Source organism: Artemia sp. Qi Xiang Cuo, chromosome 5, assembly GCF_049724085.1.
Source record: "Artemia sp. Qi Xiang Cuo chromosome 5, ASM4972408v1, whole genome shotgun sequence".
NCBI lineage: Eukaryota > Metazoa > Arthropoda > Branchiopoda > Anostraca > Artemiidae > Artemia > Artemia sp. Qi Xiang Cuo.
In genome coordinates this window covers 28,975,410-28,994,788 of record NC_142798.1, presented here as the reverse complement: position 1 = coordinate 28,994,788, position 19,379 = coordinate 28,975,410, and the positions used below count along the sequence as shown (strand labels likewise).

The following is a 19,379-nucleotide window of genomic DNA, read 5'->3' as shown; positions in this document are numbered from 1 at the left end:
ATAGAAAAAAGAAATTATCTTATCATTAAGTTAAGGAAGAAATTCTTTCCATACACTAGAACTAAGGGTACTTATATACTTAGAAGCCTATTTTTTTTAGGAGCTGAAACCTCTAAATAATTATCCTTTTTGTTTTAGCTTACGGCGGCTTTTTTTTTTTTTTTTTTTTTTTTTTTAGGTGTGTTTTTGAAAATACTTCCAGGCCAATCTGCATTTATGGTTTGATTTTTATCATGATCAGTTTAAAATGTTTTGCAGTACTTTAAATGCCTAAAATAAAATTAATTATTTTCACAAACCTAAATTACATTTTTTTTTTCAAGGAAGTTGGCACATGCAATACCCCCCCTTCTGAAAAGAGGGCAAGATATAGTGACGGTGTATTAATGCAAGCTACAATACCTTCAGTTATCAAATTCGCTACGAGAACTACACAAGACCAGCCCCTGCCTGCGAATCTTTTAATGACAGGGACCTCTGACCCCCGTGTTAGCTCCATATCAGCTGGAAGGAACTTGAAAAGGGAGTGGACTGCCTTATATAATGCCTCAGCTCCACCTACTGAAGATTGTGGCCTTAACCCCCCTCAAGTTTTGCCAAGGAGTTCAGATATAGAGGTCCAGTTAGAATTTGTAAGTATATACATAATTTTTTTGTTTCTATCCCTATTTTCAAAATAAGGTGAATTTTCTCCGGCTCATGTATTTTTATGAGTAAAAATTAAAATTTTTTGCTAAAAAAAAAACTATTTCATTTTCTTTACTAAATAAAATAATATGGTATATTTATAAATTAATTCTTATAATGTATTTATATAACGAAAAAAAAAACCTTACCTAATAAATACTAACCAAGATGCGTTCTAATGCAAAAATCCCAATATTCCTTTTATACAAACTAACTATATAAAAAAAAAAAAATTCACTATTTCACAGTTGGCAATCATTCTTAAACTGCCATATGTTTTTGCACTAAGCTCTCGCGCGCATCCGGGCTCTTATCAAAATGTCCCATCAGCACACCTGAATTTTAAATCCGCCCGACAGGTATAATTTGAATTCTAAGTAGGGTCGTATGCAAATTGGACTTTAAATAGCAAGATCTATATCTTCAATAAGCAATTTACACAGGGAAAAAGGTTTTTTTGATAATTTCCAAATATGTCTTCGCGGTAATGTTAAGAAACATTATTTGGGTGAAGCCGTTTTTGATCATTTCATTGAAACACTTAGATGTTTTCGAGAAAGAATTTGAGGTGGTTCTATTTGAACAGTGCTGTGAAGTCCAATACCCCATCCCCCTAACTAGAAAGGGTATCGATCCTCCTACATCGAAGGAAGCGCCCGGGTCCCAAGGGTCCTCCCCGGGAGAGGGGGAGGGGGGGGGGGGTTCTAAAAAAAAAGGACCATCCAACATTTTAATTGCACTTTAACTGTTGATATGGATGGAGAAAAGAGTTCTTCTCTCTCTTACAAGCATTTATTTAGCCCAGGTCAACTTCAAACAAATCCGTTGGGGAAAGACACAGGAAAATACGGATTATTGAGAAGGTAGCATCATCAACCACCGACATATGAGGTTTATACTTTTAAAAAATACAAAGTTCAATATTCGAACCTAGATTCAGCAGGAGCTTAGGATAGTAGTGGTGACAATTGATATATAAGGAGCAATTGCCCCCTATTTTTGAAAAAATACCTTTTTGTGGTATTTATATTTTTTAAAAAAATACAAAGTTCAATATTCGAACCTATCTTGTCAAATTTCATTGACACTTATAATGAAGAGGCTCAAACAATCGACTTTTAAAAAATTTTTTAATTTTTTTTTAAAAAAAAAAAATTTTTGTAAAAAAAAAAATAATTTTTTAAAATTAAAAGAATCAAATGAAACTAAAAAAAAAAAAAAAAAAATATATATTTTTTAAAATTTTAATTTTACATTATGAAAGAAATAAGGAAATTTAAATTTTTTTTTCTTCTTCTTTTAATTGTTCAGGTGATGGTGATGGTGATGGTAGTGTGAAAAGTACTATGAGAAATTGACAAAGTTTATTAACTATAAAAAAATTTACATAAAAAATAAAACTTTTTTTTCTACAGATTAAAAATATAGCACCACCACCAGCGACACCATTGAGTGATGAAGCAACTATATTTACAGGATCAATTCTCTCACCACCAGCAGAGTTCAAGGATGAACCTATACTGGTCCTAGAGAATATGGAGTGGGAAAGTGGCTTCCTTAACGATGTTTTTGGGGAAATGGCCAGCCTGGAGGACTTAAGCTGTGATATTGACATGGTTGAGGACCCAGAGTGGGCGGATAGTTTCATACGTGAATATTTAGATGATGATGTTACAAGTAAATCTGAACCGGGTCCTCATAACGACATTAGATCAGAGGACAATACAGGCTGGCTTGACCAATTGTCCCCAAACACATTGGAATTTGTGCTAGGGGACCTCATGCCACATCCCCCCGATATGATTGAACAAACTGGGAGTGGTGTTATTGACAATTCTCTGTCACCCGCCACCACTCCACCTAATGCTATAGATAGAAGTAGTAATACAACAGCAACAGTACCCCCTCTTCCGGATTTTTTTCTCTCCAACTCTGCCTTGCATCACACATTAGTCTACAGCACCAGAGTCGGTGACCCTTTCAACTCACTAGTGTCGGGGGATATAATAACAGATCCCCTGGCCATTACACATTCATCTACTAATAAGATTCGAGCCATTCTTGAACAACAGATGGGGGTGTGGGGAGTGGGGGTCAGTTTAAAAGCATCAATAGCACTAAAAATATTTTTTTTAAATGAAAGTGCGGGTGAGATGTATTCGAAATAAGTGAACACAGAGATGTTGGCAATACACCCGAATTTATGAAATTCTGGGGAGGTTTTTCTAAATGGGGTCAATAGTATCCAACGTAAGGGGGACAATTATCACGAGGGGGTTAGTGGATCTGTGGTTTTTTTTATTGAAATTTTAAATTTTAATTTTTGTAGGTTTAAAATGGATTTTATTGTACGCTGTTGGCAGGGGGGCGGGGGGGCACTTGAATTAAAATATCATTGAGATATAGAGGGGGGTAGGGGGATACAACGAATCTGTTTCGATACGAGGCTGCAGCGTTTCAAGTCTGCGTTTTTAATTGCGGCATACAGACCTCTGCGCAATGATGCCACTAAGAAGAACTTGAATAAAATGGCAGTTAATGGTAGGGAGGGTTCAAAGTTCCCCAAAGTGAATTTTAATTGTTTAAATGGTCAATATCCTGTGAAACTAAAAGGAATAGATATTTTTGAGCGGGCTAATGCACATTTAAAGATTGGTGTCACGGTGTTACAGTATGAAACAGAATTTGAAGAGGGTCAGTGTTCCGATAAGAAGGGTTTATTATTTCCAGTGCGGGCTCCTTCAATTGAATCAGTAGAATATTGGGTGTGGCTTCTATACACACAACCGACAGACTCCGATTCAATTGGTCATTTCAATCCGATTGCGGATATTAGTAGGGTTCTAATTGAGGGTAAAAACCGGAATGTAAGTTATTACTGTCCAACATGTCTCTCAAGATTTGGGGCTGATTTAAAGCATCACATGAAACACTGTATACGTCATGAATACCAGGCTTTGGAGACGGTAAGCGGAGATAGAGCGATTTTACGTTTTCAAAATTTTCAAAACACGCTCCTGCAGAGCACTAAGCTCGCTCTGGACTGCGAGGCTAAGCTGACAGACGTGTGCGATCCGTCCAATTCAAATCATGTTAAAATACATGAAGCCATAGGGGTCTCTTACGCTCTCGCACAACGAGATTCCAATAAGACCATGCAAGGTCTGGAGGTAGTGGAGATGTTGAGTGACGGTGAAGAATGCATGCTCTCGGCATTGGTCAGTCTCGTCAAAACAGCGAACAGTGCAATTTCGCGCCTTCGTTATACAAACTATCCTATGCTCCTATCACCAGATGACATAGTGGCAATTAAAAATCGTAAAATGTGTTGGGTTTGCAAGGGAGAATTTGATGATGGTGTTGGGACTGGGGGAGGAGGAAGGTGATTGACCATGATCATTTGTGGCAGAAACTTACAACGAGATGGAGGACCGGTAGAGATGGAGAAAATCGTTTATGCATCTTAAATGTTACACAGCTATTTTGAAGACATGTTTTTATACACAGGTCCAATTACAACTTAATGTTTATTCTACTGGTGTTGGCCCGCATTTACAAGGGGGGAGTTGTAGATGACGCATGTATATATGGTTCTTTTTCATATAATATCATACCCAAATCATCGGAGAAGCTACTGCTGATAGAATTCAGGTGGAAAACAGTTGACAAGGGCAACACATGCCTGAATAAAATTTGTTTTTTAGACTCGTTCAGCTTCTTCCCCAAATCTGTATGTCAATTGATTCAGGTGCAGAAAAGTGACAATTTTGATAGCTTCCCCCTCCTCAAACAGCGCTTCCCCGATGATGAAATGTATGATTTATTAACGTGTAAGGGCATATATCCATATGATTATTACAACTCTGGCTTGAGGTTAGATGAGGTTTCACGAACACACATTGAGTTTTTTTTTAATTATTTTACTGAGAATAAGTGAGGCACTAGCGTCTACAAATTTGCTGAGAGGGTTCGGGCAAAGGTTAAGTATAAAACATGGCGGAATTATTGTAAATTATACTTTGCCAGTGACTTACTCACTCTTCTGGATATTGTGTGCAGAAATACGGATAAGATCTATGGGTATTTTGGTTTGTATTTTGTTTATTATTTTTCAAATCCTAATTTGTGGATGTAATTTATAATTAAAATCAGAAAAGAAGAAATTGTTTTTATCACATATGTGGATGAAAATCTTTTTTTAGAGATATAAATGAGGGGTGGGTATATTTTTCACGGGGATCGTATCATAAAAACTGATCCGAGTGGACAGCACACCGATGAAAAGTCGGACGCAGTTTTTTTGGATATGAATTCTCTTTACCCATCAGCAATGTCTCACTACTGTTTGTCGTGTGGCAATTATAAATGGCTTGACAATCCCTGTGCTTCGAATTTCCCCGACATTGCAAGTGTTGAGGAGAATGGGGCACAGGGAGGGTTTTTTTAAATTGACGGTGAAACACCCATGAAAATTCATGACTCCGTAAAAGACTGTGCCTTTCCGTGCATAAATAGACCAGTGGGTAGGGCTCTCTGAGCCTTTACAATTAATCTTTAGTAGAGGACCGGAGTATGCACTGGGTACCTTCAAAACAAAAACTAATTGCCGACCTCAACTCGAAACAGAATACCGTTGTTCATCACGTGCTATTGAAATGGATGGTGTCCAATGGTTTCAAGGTCACAAAGATTCATAGAGCCCTCCAATTTGATAAAAAGCCTTACATGAAAACGTTTATTGACACCTTTGTCAGTAAGCGTTCACAAGCGAAAACGAAAGTTTAAAAAGAAGTCTATAAACTCATTCTGAACTCAGCTTTAGGTAGAATGTGAAAAAGCGTAAGAAAAATAAGTCGAGTTGACATTGCAACCAACCCCAAAGATTTTGCTTGAATCATTGCGGATCCAAACTTCACAACGTTCACAATCATAGACTCTAATATAGTGCTCCTACATCGCAAGAAAAGAAACATTGTATTAAATAAAAATATTGCAGGCGGAAGTGCAATAACTGAAATATCCAAGAAACTCATGTTGCCGTTTTATTATAGTGTATGCAAGGTACAGTGGCTGATTGAGGGACAAGTTCAATTGTATTACGGGGACACTGATTCACTCCTGTTAAAAGTCAAAACTGAAAATCTATTGAATGATTTGGAAAATGGCGAGTACATTAGCTCACGAATGGACTACACTCGTTGGGACGAATCCCGCTATCCAGAGCTAGTGAAACGCCACACCCCAAATCAATTGTTAATGTTAAAATCTGAAACGGGTAGCGATCTGATATCCAGTGGTGTGTTTCCTGGACCAAAGGTATACTGTGTGGAAACGCACGGCAAGGATATCAAACAAGTTTGCAAGGGGGTACTTACACACTTTGTAAAAAATAATTTCGACATGAGTGTGTATAGACACTCTGTGGAACGTAGTTTAGTGCCAAGGGATAAATTCATGTCTATTCGCTATTAAAAATTTAAAAAATATACTTTTAAGTTTCGAAAAAAACTCCATGTCTGCCATATCGGACAAAGTATATGTACTTGTGGATGGTGTGAAGGTATTGCCACACGGTAATTATTTAATTTCAGACCGAGTTGAATGTACAGAGTACATAAAACAACACGGTATAAAAAAATTAAATTAAATAAACTAAAAAAAGTTTAAATGGGGGGGGAGGGGTTTTTTTTTTTTTTTTTGGGGGTAATTAGTTTGTTTTTTTTTTTTTCTTTTTTCTCTAAACAGCAAAAGGTACCATGTGTGTGTGTGTGTGTGTTTGCAAGGAAGATAATTGTAAAGTTTTTAAGACGAGCCCCGGCCCGGGCCCGCCGCAGCGAGCCCCCGGCGCCCGGCGCTTATTGCCCACGGCTGCCCCACCGGCTGCCCCCCGGGGGGAAAAAGGACCCACCAAATTAAAATGGGTGTCGAAACATGGTATTATATTTACAGTGCGCATTATTACCATAAATTTTTTATTTTTTTTATAAATAAATAAACAGAAAAAAAAGTGTATTTATTTAAGTGTTTGTTTTTTTTTTCTAGTGGTTATGTAAATGTTGTATTTTTTTTTTATTATAAATAAATTTTAAAAAAAGTGTATTTTTTTTTTTATTCATGTTTAATGTGCCTTTTTCAATGTATTATATTTTTTAAATTATTTTCACATTTTTTATGTATATAATAAAAGAAAATATTATTCTTTATTCTTCTTCTTCTTCTTCTCGTTATTATTCTTGAACGGAGTAGTAGTAGTAGTAATAGGGAAATTATTTAGTCATCAGACGGGCATGGTCTACAGTTAGTTGTCCAGGTGAACTGTTGAGGGGAACATGTATCAATTTAAAACACCATTCAGATCGTTTCTGTGTGGACCGTCAATGTCGGGCAAAACAACACTCTTAACTAAAATAATTAAAAATTGTGATAAAATGTTTGTGGAAAAGCCGAAAAAAATCTACTATTGCTATAGTATTTGGCAGGAGTCATATGATGAAATAAAAGCGATTGCCACCACCATGGGGTTGGTGCAGATACAATTCATACAGGGACTTGATGTTTTCAGCATTATTGAACAAAACTCTTGGTTGATCATTGACGATCTGGCTGAATCTATTGAACAATGGTCCCAGGAAATGCTACAACTGTTCACTGTTCTCTCTCATAATGAACAGATTTCCATTACTCTGGTTCTACACAAGCTCTTTCATCAGATGAAATGTATGAGAACTCGTTGTTTAAACTTTAACCATGTGCTTCTCGATAGAATTCGTCGTTAGTTTATCAAGAGAATAAAAATAAATGAGAGACTATACCAGGGCGAACACACCTTTCTTCTCTCGGCATCAACACGATCCAATTAATGACACAAATAGAACCAAAACTAGGAAACACTTAACAAAAAACAAGAGGTTCTACGTGTAGTCACAAATATTTTTGACAATGAAATTACAGTATATCTCCCCGTGAACACTAAAAAGACCTATTAGTTGCTATCATGACACTGAAGAAACTACATGAAAATAGACATTTGTTTTCAGTTCTAAGCACTTCAAAACCTCCGCTTAGGAAAGCAATACTCAAACACGGTATTGACAACGATTTCATTAATCTAATATCCTAACTTTGTTTAAATTTGATCGATGGTAATGTTCAAGTGCCAGAATTAGTTAAGCAACAGGCAAAGAAACATCGTTCCATTGTACGTACATTGTCATCTAAAAATAAAGGAAAGAATTTCAAAAGGAAACGACTTCTTCAGGCGGGCGGTAGCTTTTTCACACTTTTACTGCCAAAAATTGCAGGACTTGTAAACAGTTTTCTCTAAAAGAGAGAGAGAGAATGGCAAAACCCTATAAATTGACTCCAATAGAACTCGCTCTCTCACCCGTCGAACACTTTGAGAACAATCTGAGTAAATTCCTTGACAATGAAAATATTGAGGATGATAAAAAACTGCTTTTACTTCAAGATGCACTTCGTCGAGTGGACAAACACAAGTCCTATCGCTCGAAGCCCACTGCTGCTGTTGCTGCTGACCCCAAAAAAGAACCATCTCCTCGGCATTCTGCTGCTGCTGATGGAACACAATTGAAGAAGGTATATTTGGATTCTTTTTTAATTAAATTTGTAAATAAACGACCCAAATAATTTCTCGAAAAATTAACACGACTCCGACCCTATCTCTTGGAACGTGATCACATTCAAGTTGAGAGCAATGGTCCAGGGATTATAATTCAGGGCAAGAGATATAATCTACTTGATTTAATCTATGAAATTTTTACAAATCTTAAAGGACTATTATCATTTGACACTAATCTATACAACTTTATAAATACATTAAACTTCCCCAAAAGTCTTATTGGCAATAGACAAATTCTAAAAAAAATAAATGAACATGCATCATCGTCATCAACAACAACATTGACACAATTAAAAAATGAACTTGAAGAATAAGATTTTAAATCAATTTTGGAAAATACTAGCACACCGCTGATAGCTAGACAAAGGCGAAGACGTATCAAGTCATCATCACCACCACCACCACCACCAACGGCCAGTCTACAAAAGGGTAGCGGACGTTACACAACGTGTTTACGTTCAAAATGGTTGAAGTTCTGAAAGGTGCTTATGAAAATATTGGTGAGGTGGGGAGTTTAAGTTCCCCCACAACTCTTTCCAAAGTAACTGATGTTCGAACTAAAAATGTACAAGACTATCTACTGAATGAATCAAGTTACACTCTTCATAGAAATCATAGACTTCGTGCGAAAAACTAAAGCCTTTTACCCATTGCATATAATGCAAGCAGATCTCCTGACTCTAGATGAGCTTCAACGACGTCACAATACACCATACAAGTACATTCTACTTGCAATCAGTGTTTATAGTCGTTATGCATATGCAATTCCATTGTGATCAAAGAGAGGCGTTGAAGTTGCTCAGGCCATTGAAAGTAGTCTCAAACAGGATTCATATAGAAAAATTCAATCGGATCGTGGCAGTGAATTTGTTAATCCCCATGTTGCAAAACTACAAGAGAAATATAATGCACTGCTTTATCATAGTCACAGTCCTATAAAGGCTGCATTGGCCGAACGATTGATAAGAACTATTCGACTTTTAATTTCAAGATATTGTACATTGAAAAATACACCGGCTTTTATTCATGATCTTAATAAAATCATGTTGATTTATAATCAACGACCTCATCGATCATTGTCCAACTCTACACCAACGGAAGTTCATCATTCTGATCATGATACAATTGACACCTTTCTTAAACAGTATTCCAATGAATCGTCGGCTGTCAAGAAGAAGAAAAATAAATTCAAGGTTGGTGATACGGTCCGAATTAATAGAACAAATAATGTTTTTGACAAGGGGACTTACTTGTGGTCCGCCGAATTTTTTAAGTTGGCGAGAATAATCGGCACTAAAAACACAAATTATCGACTGTGTGATACCAAAGATGAGGTGATTCTCGGTGGTTTTTATGACTATGAATTACAAAAATTTAAAAATGCTAGTGAAATCTATCAAATTGAAAAGATATTAAAGACACGTACTCGCAGAGGTAAGAAACAGTTACTTGTTCGCTGGTTAGGAAACAACTCTGATTTTGATTCTTGGATCGGTGTTGAAGATATTGACAATGCTCCATGATTTCTATGTAACATTCATGCCCAACGTTTCTGATCCTCTCTACAACGACTTGAATACAACAAGTGATTTTTGGACAAAACTCTCACCCGCCATCAAATTTGACGGTGCGTATTAAGTGTCTCTTGTCTATTGTATCCTCAAAATACCTTTGACATTCTGAGAAGTTACCTTAAATACTAAATGTAAATACAATCTTTTGAATTTGGCGATGAACGTTAAATGGAAACTTTTGACTCTCATCAGAGTCCTATTGCCAATTTTACCTCCAGAGAAAACCCTCCCATGAATTAACTGTGTCGAGTTATAAACAAAAAAATTGCAAGTCGAAAAAAAGGCGGTTTCAATTTCAATTACTCGACGGAACAAAGGAGAATTTATATTACCAATCCATATGAGAATGAAAGAATTTTCCTCAATGAAAATTTACGTGAGGTTCTTGGTTTTAAAAAACGTATTATTAAGACAGAAAATTTCAAAGGTAGTGACCATGTTATCTATGCAGACTATACATCCAGCTTCTTAACGGACAAGTGCATATTTCTATACGCTTCATATGTAGAAAAGTCTTGGTTTGGTACTTGAAACGTCCCCCTCCAACGAGGTATTCAACAAAAAACCAATCAAGACCATGTTCATCACTACAATATAAAGCAGCTTCAGTATATTCCCGTAAACACCTCCTATTTGGAACTCTGTCAGTTAACACTAAGAACTTAATTTGGTTATCAAATAGCAATTTCAAATGGCTTAGCTGTGATTACTTGTCATTTTCGACCCATTGTAAACGACAACGACGGTACAACAACCTAAAAAATGAGCAATAGAAGAATTCCATTTGTCTGTCCCGATATTGACTGTTATGTTGGTGCCTTGAGTCCACGTCAAACAGGGAATGGATTGGACTACTACAAGGGTCTTACTTCAATGTCTGGCTAAGGTCTTGGTAACTGGTTTGCTAGGCTATTTCGTTCTGCACTACCCCTTGCCAGAAAATATCTTGTGGCAGCTGCATCAAATTTTGCTGTCTCAACACTGGATGACTAGGGTTCGAGTAAGAATTTTAAGGAGAGTGTTAAAGAAAATATTAGATGTTCAGCATGAGCTGTTTGTGAGCAACTAAAATCTAGACAAAATGAGGAGGGGGTGAAAAGGATGCGTTAGCGTCATTCACTCATCAGTCTCTAGCCAGGCAGGAAGCACAGGACATCAACAAGGACGGTGAGGAATAGAACAACGAAGGCCAATAAGCAGCAGAAGAAGAAGAAAAAGAAAAAGATTGTTAGATCAAAGAAGGATTTCTTCTCTTAAGATGACTTATCTCCCCCACAAGGAATAATATCCATCAATCAGTTCCTCATTGAATCTATTCAACGCTGAAAATGTTGATGTCAGTGTCAAGTATGGCTACTATGAACAATTTCACCCTCAACAACCCCTCTCGGAAAATATATACTTTCAAATATATTCCAATGAAGACTATTTCATTGATTTGTCATCAACATTTATTTATTTAAATGAGGCGTTGTAGAAAAAGTCAGATAATACAACACCAAAGACCGGCGATGGTCTCTCCTATGAAAACTGTATTCTACACAACCTATTCAAACAAATTAATGTATTTATTAATGGAACATTGGTGAGCACTAGCAATAATATATCCAACTATGCAAGCTACATACAATTTATGATGATGACGCCAAAGGCATACAGGGAGATGAGAGGACAATCACTGGGCTATGAATATCGAACAGGTGTTGATACTGACGGTGAGTTGACTACTGCAGTGACCCAGGAGTATCATCTAGTTGGAAAATTAAATGACGAGATATTCAATATATCCTAATGGCTACCCCCAATGTCAAGATTGACATAAAGTTGCAGATGGCCCCATCGAATTTCATTTTGAGAAAAACACTTCCTGCAGCACCCGATGCAAATGTTATTATCACATCAGCACTTTTCCATGTCCGAAAACAACAGGTTATGAGCTCTGTTGCATTGGCAGTGGAAAAGCTAAGAGCCATTGGCAACAACATTAAACTTCTTGTCCCCCATACAATCACCAATCAACGTCACATTGCCACCGGTTCTCGTAGCTATAGCGATTCATCATTTATCAATGGAGAAATCCCATCAAAATTGGCTTTGGCCTATGTGAAGAGTGGGAGTGCCGTTGGATCCTGGACTGCATCTCCCCTTGATTTTAATTTTTTTGGTTTATCTAGCCTTGTGTGCCAAGTGAATGGTATCCCACTGTACACCCTTTTGACAAAAAATACTATAGAACTCTGTATGATTTGACCATCCAATCCCTAGATCACGAGTCCCAACTGTTTGAGAATGGACGACCTGATTCAATGTATTCACAAAATCATTGAGTGATTGTTTTGAACTTTTCTAGGCCTCAAAACATGACTAGAGTACAGCCTGAGAATGTATCCTTACAGTGTATATTTACCGATGCTCTGACCGAGAGCCTCACATTAGTACCACTAAGTTAATTCAAAACCTAATGGGAAATAACGCCCAACAACAGTGTTTTAATTGAACCTGCATTATGACCACAAACCAAATAATTTATGTATATAGTATGAATCTATGTATGTCTCAGTAAAAGTCCTATCGCATAGCCTTGGACTTCATTGAAAAAATTCCAAGTGTTAACAATACTCTGATCATTGTTAATAGCAGTCCGTCGACTTTGAAGACCGGTCATTGGCTAAGCATCTTTCAAACAGCGAAGAATATTGAATTTTTTGATCCTCTTGGCCTATCGTATAAATTCTACGCTCCATACATCAGCAACTTTATTGAAAGCAGTGGGAAAACCATTATTCAAAATCAACGAAGAGTACAGGATTTAGCGACTAAGACATGTGGCTTTCAGGCACTACTCTTTTTCATGTTCAGATGTCGTGGCTACACCTACAAGCAGTTTCTCAACATCTACGTTGACTTACCTCAATTGAACGACTTTCTAGTGGAGAATATACTTACAAGTGTATTTAATATTGATTTTTGTGCCATGCTAATAAAATTTTATAAAGATGTATGTTAAATTGTTTATTAAAAAAAAAATTTATATACATGATAAAAACGACTTTTCTACTCTTTAGATTTCATCCACTAGTAGGTATTTGTTAACAACAACTAGGGTAGGTAGATTATCTGGATTGACATTGTACTGATTCTAATATACTGCAATGTCAGGATCATATTTTCTACAGTATAGTGTAACTTCACTCTTGTTATATCTCTTTGTATAGTCAATGATACTATTCGCATTCATTCTAAAGAATTCACATGTTTCAATTTGCGTATTTGAAGCAATTTCACAAACAGTGTCCTCAAGTGTCGAATCACATTCCGTCACAGCCAAATAAAAATCAGTGGGCTTATAATCATAACACCCATTGTCTTCACAATAATGAGGTAGAAACCATATTCTTTTGTTGTTCCAACAGTTGAATCGTTGACCCGGTTCCTCCTCCCAGAAGAATCTAAAACCACGACGATACCAATCTCGTAGCAATAAACTAAAATCACGGTTAGGATTCTTTCCAATAATACCGGGATATGTATTCTCCCACTGCTTGCACTTATCATAATGACAATTGGAGCATAGGTGACCTCTAGGATGAGAGTCACACGCCTCTTCAAGACAGAAATTACAACCTTTAATTTGTATAGCATATCCTCTATGCAATTTACATGGGTTGCATAATCTACACTTTTCATCATACTCCTCAATCATTGTGCAATTCTCACATGATGACCAGCTGTCCTGTGTGTACATACATAACGGACATGTATGGAACATTTTGTCGTGTGTTAACGCTCTCACTGTCACAATGAAACTGAGCTACCAACAAAAAAAAAATGTCTGAGAGATAGAGAGAGGAGTAAGTCATCCTTGAGCACTATCTTTCTCAAGAAAAAAAGTCATAGATGACTTAACTAATTTGTAATATCATATTCACAGGATCATTTTGCCATGTCAAGATCAATATATCAATGAATAGTGCAAATACATTTGGACCACAATGTCGAAGCTTCATGAAATAGTCTAATAACGGAGAATCTGTTTTCATTATATAAAGAAGCAGTCCCCTATAAAATATATTCCTTTTAATATAAAAATATAGAAAATAATCATATATATTTAAATTTTTTTACATATTAAATAGATTCATCATTTTTCGATCTTTCTCTAATATTTCCATTTTTTTTTTTTTTTTTTTTTTTTTATTCCTAACTCTCTCACTATAAACTTAAGAATAAACATAATTTATATTTTATACTATATAAAATATAAGACTGTATACTATAGAAAGAAAAAAAAAAATACCATTGTTTTAGAAAAATTTTTATTGAACATAATTACAATAATAATATTCACTGATGCATTTTGTTATCATCAATATAGTTCGATAGGACATCTAATGCAGACCGAAGTTTATTTATATGGAGAATATTCACTTTTCCAGCAAAACATAGTTGCTCCTCCTGCTTAAATTTGCTTAATGATATCACGTATCTAGCATACATAATGTCCCATTCAAGACATAGTCTACAGCCAGCGGTTATTTCCATAGCTACATTAGGTACTCGTATATCGTTGCTGCTGCTGCTGTCGGTTCCATCATTAATATCCAATAGTGTAAATGCACCACTCATTTTTTTTTTTCACTAATATCCTCTCAAATAAACTATTCTCTTTGAATTCAATTATCTTAATAATCTGAAATACAATGAAAATTACTACTTATATCCGAACCCAACGACTAATCAAGTAGTTAGTGTGACCGTCGCTCTCTCTCTTTGGTTGTCCTCCAAAAATGGGTGTCATAATAGAAAACATGTCTACCAACCCATGTAGAGTTCATTGTAATAGGCAAATGACCTTGGTAACCCCAATTCGTTGAAAACCTAAACACATATCTATGCCTTCAGGCGTAAGTTTGCATTTAGGTTTTCAACCTTTATACGACTTACTACTAGAGGGCTCATTCGAACGGAAGGTAAAATTTCTAGTGCCCCTTTTAAGTGACCGCTAAAATTAGAGGCAACGAGACACCCTCCCCCGCCCCTTTTTTTTGCCCAAAATCGTCCGATAAAAATTTTGACATAGGCATTTTGTTCATCATAGTTGAAAGGCCCAATATTGCTTGCTTTCTCTTTTCCGTCTCAATTTTACGCGCAGAGTGGTTATGCGTAATTGTCCGGGGTAAATTTTCACCGGGATCAAATTGTCTAGAGGATATTTCCGTGGGGAGAGGGTTTCTCTGTGGAGGTGGGGACAGATTTCCAAGCATTGTTTAAAAAACGATCAAAAATTAAATATAAAAAAAAAATTTTTTTCAACTGAAAGTAAGGAGCAACATAAAACTTAAAACGAACAGAAATTATTACGTATATAAAAGGAGTTGTCTCCTCCTCAACACATCGCTCTTTACGCTAAGGTTTGAATGTTGTCCCAACTCTCCAAGAATGACTCCTGAAACGCAAGGGCCGTTTAATTAGAACAATAATAAGCTTTTTTTAAAAGAACTAAAAAAATTTAGTGTAAAGAGTGAGGCGTTGAGGGGGGGGAAACCCCCTTTATATTCGTAATAATTTATGTCTATTTTAATTTTTAATGTTGCTCCTTACTTTCAGTTTAATATACTTGTTTTTTTTATCAATACATCAAAAGAATCGAATTTTGATGCTTATTCAAAATATGTATCATCAATTTTAATGGTACACACCACGAGCCTGAGAAAATTTGTCCAATGTGTGAAAAAGGGGGGAAACACCCCCAAAAAATCAATTGATCTTAATGAAAATCGCTACATTAGATTCAGCAAATAAGAGAACCCTACTGTCGAGGTTTCAAGCTCCTATGTACAAAAATATGGAACTTTGCATTTTTTGCCAGAAGAAAGATCACGGATGCGTGTTTATTTGTTTTTTGTTATTTTTTTTTTCCAGGGTCGATCATATCGAACCAGTGTTCGTAGAAGATCGGGAGAGGGCTCATTTGATCGGAAATTAAAAGTTCTAGTGCCCTTTTTATGTGACCAAAAATATTGGAGGGCAGCTGGCCCCTCTCCCACTCTCATTTTTCCCCTAAGACACCCGATCAAAATTTTAAGATAGCCGATTTGTTCAGCACAGTCGAAAAATCTAATAGCTATGTCTTTGAGGATGACTCAGCACAGTCCCCGGGGGAAAGACTGCAAGTTATGAACTTTGCCCATTGTTTACATATAGTATTGGTTATTGGTAAGTATACTGACGTTTTCAGGGGGATTTTTCTTGTTGGGGGGGGGGTCGGAGGGGTTATGTGGGAGGTTCTTTCCACGGAGGAATTTTTCATGGGGGAAGGGAATTTTCCATGGAGGGGGTCCGGATTTTTCAGCATTATTTAAGAAATAATCATAAATTAAACAAGAAAACAAGTTTTTTCAACTGAAATCAAAGAAATTGGCAAAGGCGAAAAGTACAGAAATACCACACTTTCCCTTTTTTGGAAAAAGTCTGATTCCAATACCATTATACTAGAATCCCCCCAGTATATGTATATATATATGTATATATATATCCCTAGAATCCCCCCATATATATATATATATATATATATATATATATATATATATATATATATATATATATATATATATATATATATATATATATATATATATATATATATATATATATATATATATATATATATATATATATATATATATATATATATATATATATATATATATATATATATATATATATATATATATGTATATATATATATATATATATATATATATATATATATATATATATATATATATATATATATATATATATATTCAGAAATTCAGTATTGATTCAGAGTTCATAGTGTGAAGACCTCTTTTTGGATTTTGACATAAGGATTATAATTTGTATAAACGGATTATTTCGCTGAGTGATAATTCCCTTGGGAACTGTGGATACTTTGGATTTTCATATTAATATTGTTATGATCAGTGACCTATATTGGAGAACAATAGAATTAAAATAATATCATTGCCCTTGGGGTATATTTTTGAACTGTCTGAAAATATACTTTGGAATGCAATCTTGAACTTCATGACAAGATCAATAAAGGCAGGAAATCGGATTACTTAAATCTTTAAGAAGACAATTGAATTTTTCAAAAAAGACGATCTTAATGATGCGAAAATAATCCTATGGGAAGCAACTAAAAACAACACAAAAGTGTTTATCAAAGTAAACCCGCATGACAACGTAATTGAAATGATTCGAGTCTTTGAGGACTGCGATAAAAAGAAAATATTGATCTTCCGACGTTTGTCATTGTAGAACCTGCTGAGGTCCCCTATGTTCATGGCAAAGTGTCTGCTGTTCTTACTATATAAATAACCTAGATCTGAAACAAGTTAGATGCCTTTATGAATCGTGAGAATTCAGATACACCCTCCCTGACCCCAACTATAGATGATCCTGAAAAGCCATCGTATGCACTTATAGTAAAAAATCCTCCTCGTGACCTATACAAGCCTGATCTCAGAAAGGAATTTCTTGACAAGGTATGTGGCAATATTTGTGATAACATTGTCGAGCTAAAGTCGAATAAAGTAAACTGGCGTGTCGTCACTGCCTCAAAAGCAAATACAGAAGCTCTACTACAAACTCTTGCGCGCGGTAGCCAAAACATCGAGTCCTAGATTAAAAGTAATACCTATTTTGGGATCATTACAGGTATTCTGATTGATTTTATAGAATTTGGTACACAATGCTAATTACCTCAATGCACTATTTCCAAGCAAATTGGTCGCTCCTGCTCAATGAAGTTATGCTTTGAGTCAAAAGCTGTCGTCATCAATGCTATATTAAATCCGCCAACGATTGGTTTCAAGAAAATTCGTGTTTCAGAATTTTTATTTTTTCCTCTAAGGTGCTATAAATGTCAAGCCTAAGGGCATATTTCTGGCACATGCAAGAAATCTTCTGTTTGTTAAGTTTGCGGTTAAAAAGGACACTCTAGCTCTAAAAATGATCCCTGTTCTAGACCGAAAAAATGTGCACTATGTAAGTCTACTAATCATCCCTGCCATAGCTACAAGTGTCCCGTAGCTCAATCTCTGCTAAAACAGATTTCGAAATAATGCTGCGTTCAACTTCGATTCTATCATGGAATATAAACGGAAAAGTTTCTGATAAAATTCCTATTTTGACCCAGTTGCTCAAGGAATATGATATTATTTGCCTCCAAGAACATTTTTTGTCAGCAGACAAAAGGGAATTGATTAAAATCTCGTCGGATTGCACAGTGTTTTTCTCTCCGGCAAAAATAACAGCAGCTTGTGGACACCCCTCAGGCGGCCTCGCGATTTCGACTCGCTTACCCTGTAAATTACCCTGTACCTCGCTTACCAGGGGATCATATTCTTGCAGTTTCATATCTGAACACGTCCATAATGAATGTTTACCTACCAACAAACTATCGTGACGAGAAATCCGAGGCGAAGTTTATGGGGGCTTGTAAGAAACTGTGTAAGCTGTTCAAGAAAAACGCAAAATCCGCAGTCACTCGCTCGATATTAATAGGTGACTTTAACTGTGATTTGAGCAATCAAAGATTCTCCAGAAGTCCTCTTCTTTAGAGCTCCACTCTTCCTTCGTATTGACAAACTGAAGAATTCTAATCATATACCTACGTTGGCCCCAGCTCATCAACTTCGAATCCCGATAATATTGTTTCTTGCTTTCCCATCTAACAGGCCACTGTACTTCGTGAAGGTTACTACTCTGACCACTTACCTATTTGTGCGACAATTGAGAGCAATGTTGAAAGCAAAACTCCGCAAGAAGGAAAGTGGTTTCATGTTCAAGAATGGAGTCACGCTGATCGTCAGTTATTTATGTCCGACTGTGACACGTTACTCAACAAAATTAAAGTTCCTTTTCACCTACTTAGTTCAGAATGCAGGTCTTATATTAGTGAGTACGAGATCGAAATACAGCTTATGATTTATCTTGCAGAAATCAACCACGCGCTTCGATGCGCAGAAATCACCGACTGGTCTAAAAATCAAAGTCTTGTTGCAGCTTTTAATTCAGCTAAATTGCGGCTCCGAATCTGGAACGAATCCGATAAACCGCGCTCCGGTATAATAAACGAATTGCGTCTGAAGACAAAAAGAAAGTTCACAAGAGCCCTTAAAGACCACAAAATAATGTTGATTCAAAAAAATGTTGATAAGATAGCTGGTGATCCTTCATTTTTATGGAAAAGTTTTCAACGCAGTGACCGGACTTCTGTCGGTAGTATTCCAAAAAAAAGCTGGATTGATTATTAAAAAAGTGAGTTTTCGTCTCCTGACCTTGTTGTAGAAAGTAAATATAAAAAGAACTCGGTCGTTTGCTTGCGAATTCTATTCGTTCTGCTTTTATAGTGACGCCGTCCGATATTGAGTTTAATCTAAAAAAATAGAGAAAAAACCTTCTGCCGGTATTGATTTAATATCTGCTAAACA

General features: G+C 36.0%; 2 protein-coding genes across 2 annotated transcripts in view; one reads left to right on the top strand and one right to left on the bottom strand.

The window, feature by feature from the left end:
* The window catches only part of LOC148952008 (DNA-directed DNA/RNA polymerase mu-like), a 74,421-nt gene that overhangs the window by 28,922 nt on the left and 26,120 nt on the right, over window positions 1-19,379 (bottom strand). The window lies entirely within an intron of this gene.
* Window positions 465-17,258, top strand: LOC148952009 (uncharacterized). Its single transcript, XM_089088623.1, has 3 exons — window positions 465-632; window positions 2,103-2,565; window positions 17,203-17,258. Exons 1-3 carry the CDS (start codon window positions 465-467, stop codon window positions 17,256-17,258), a joined length of 687 nt encoding a protein of 228 aa, XP_088944749.1.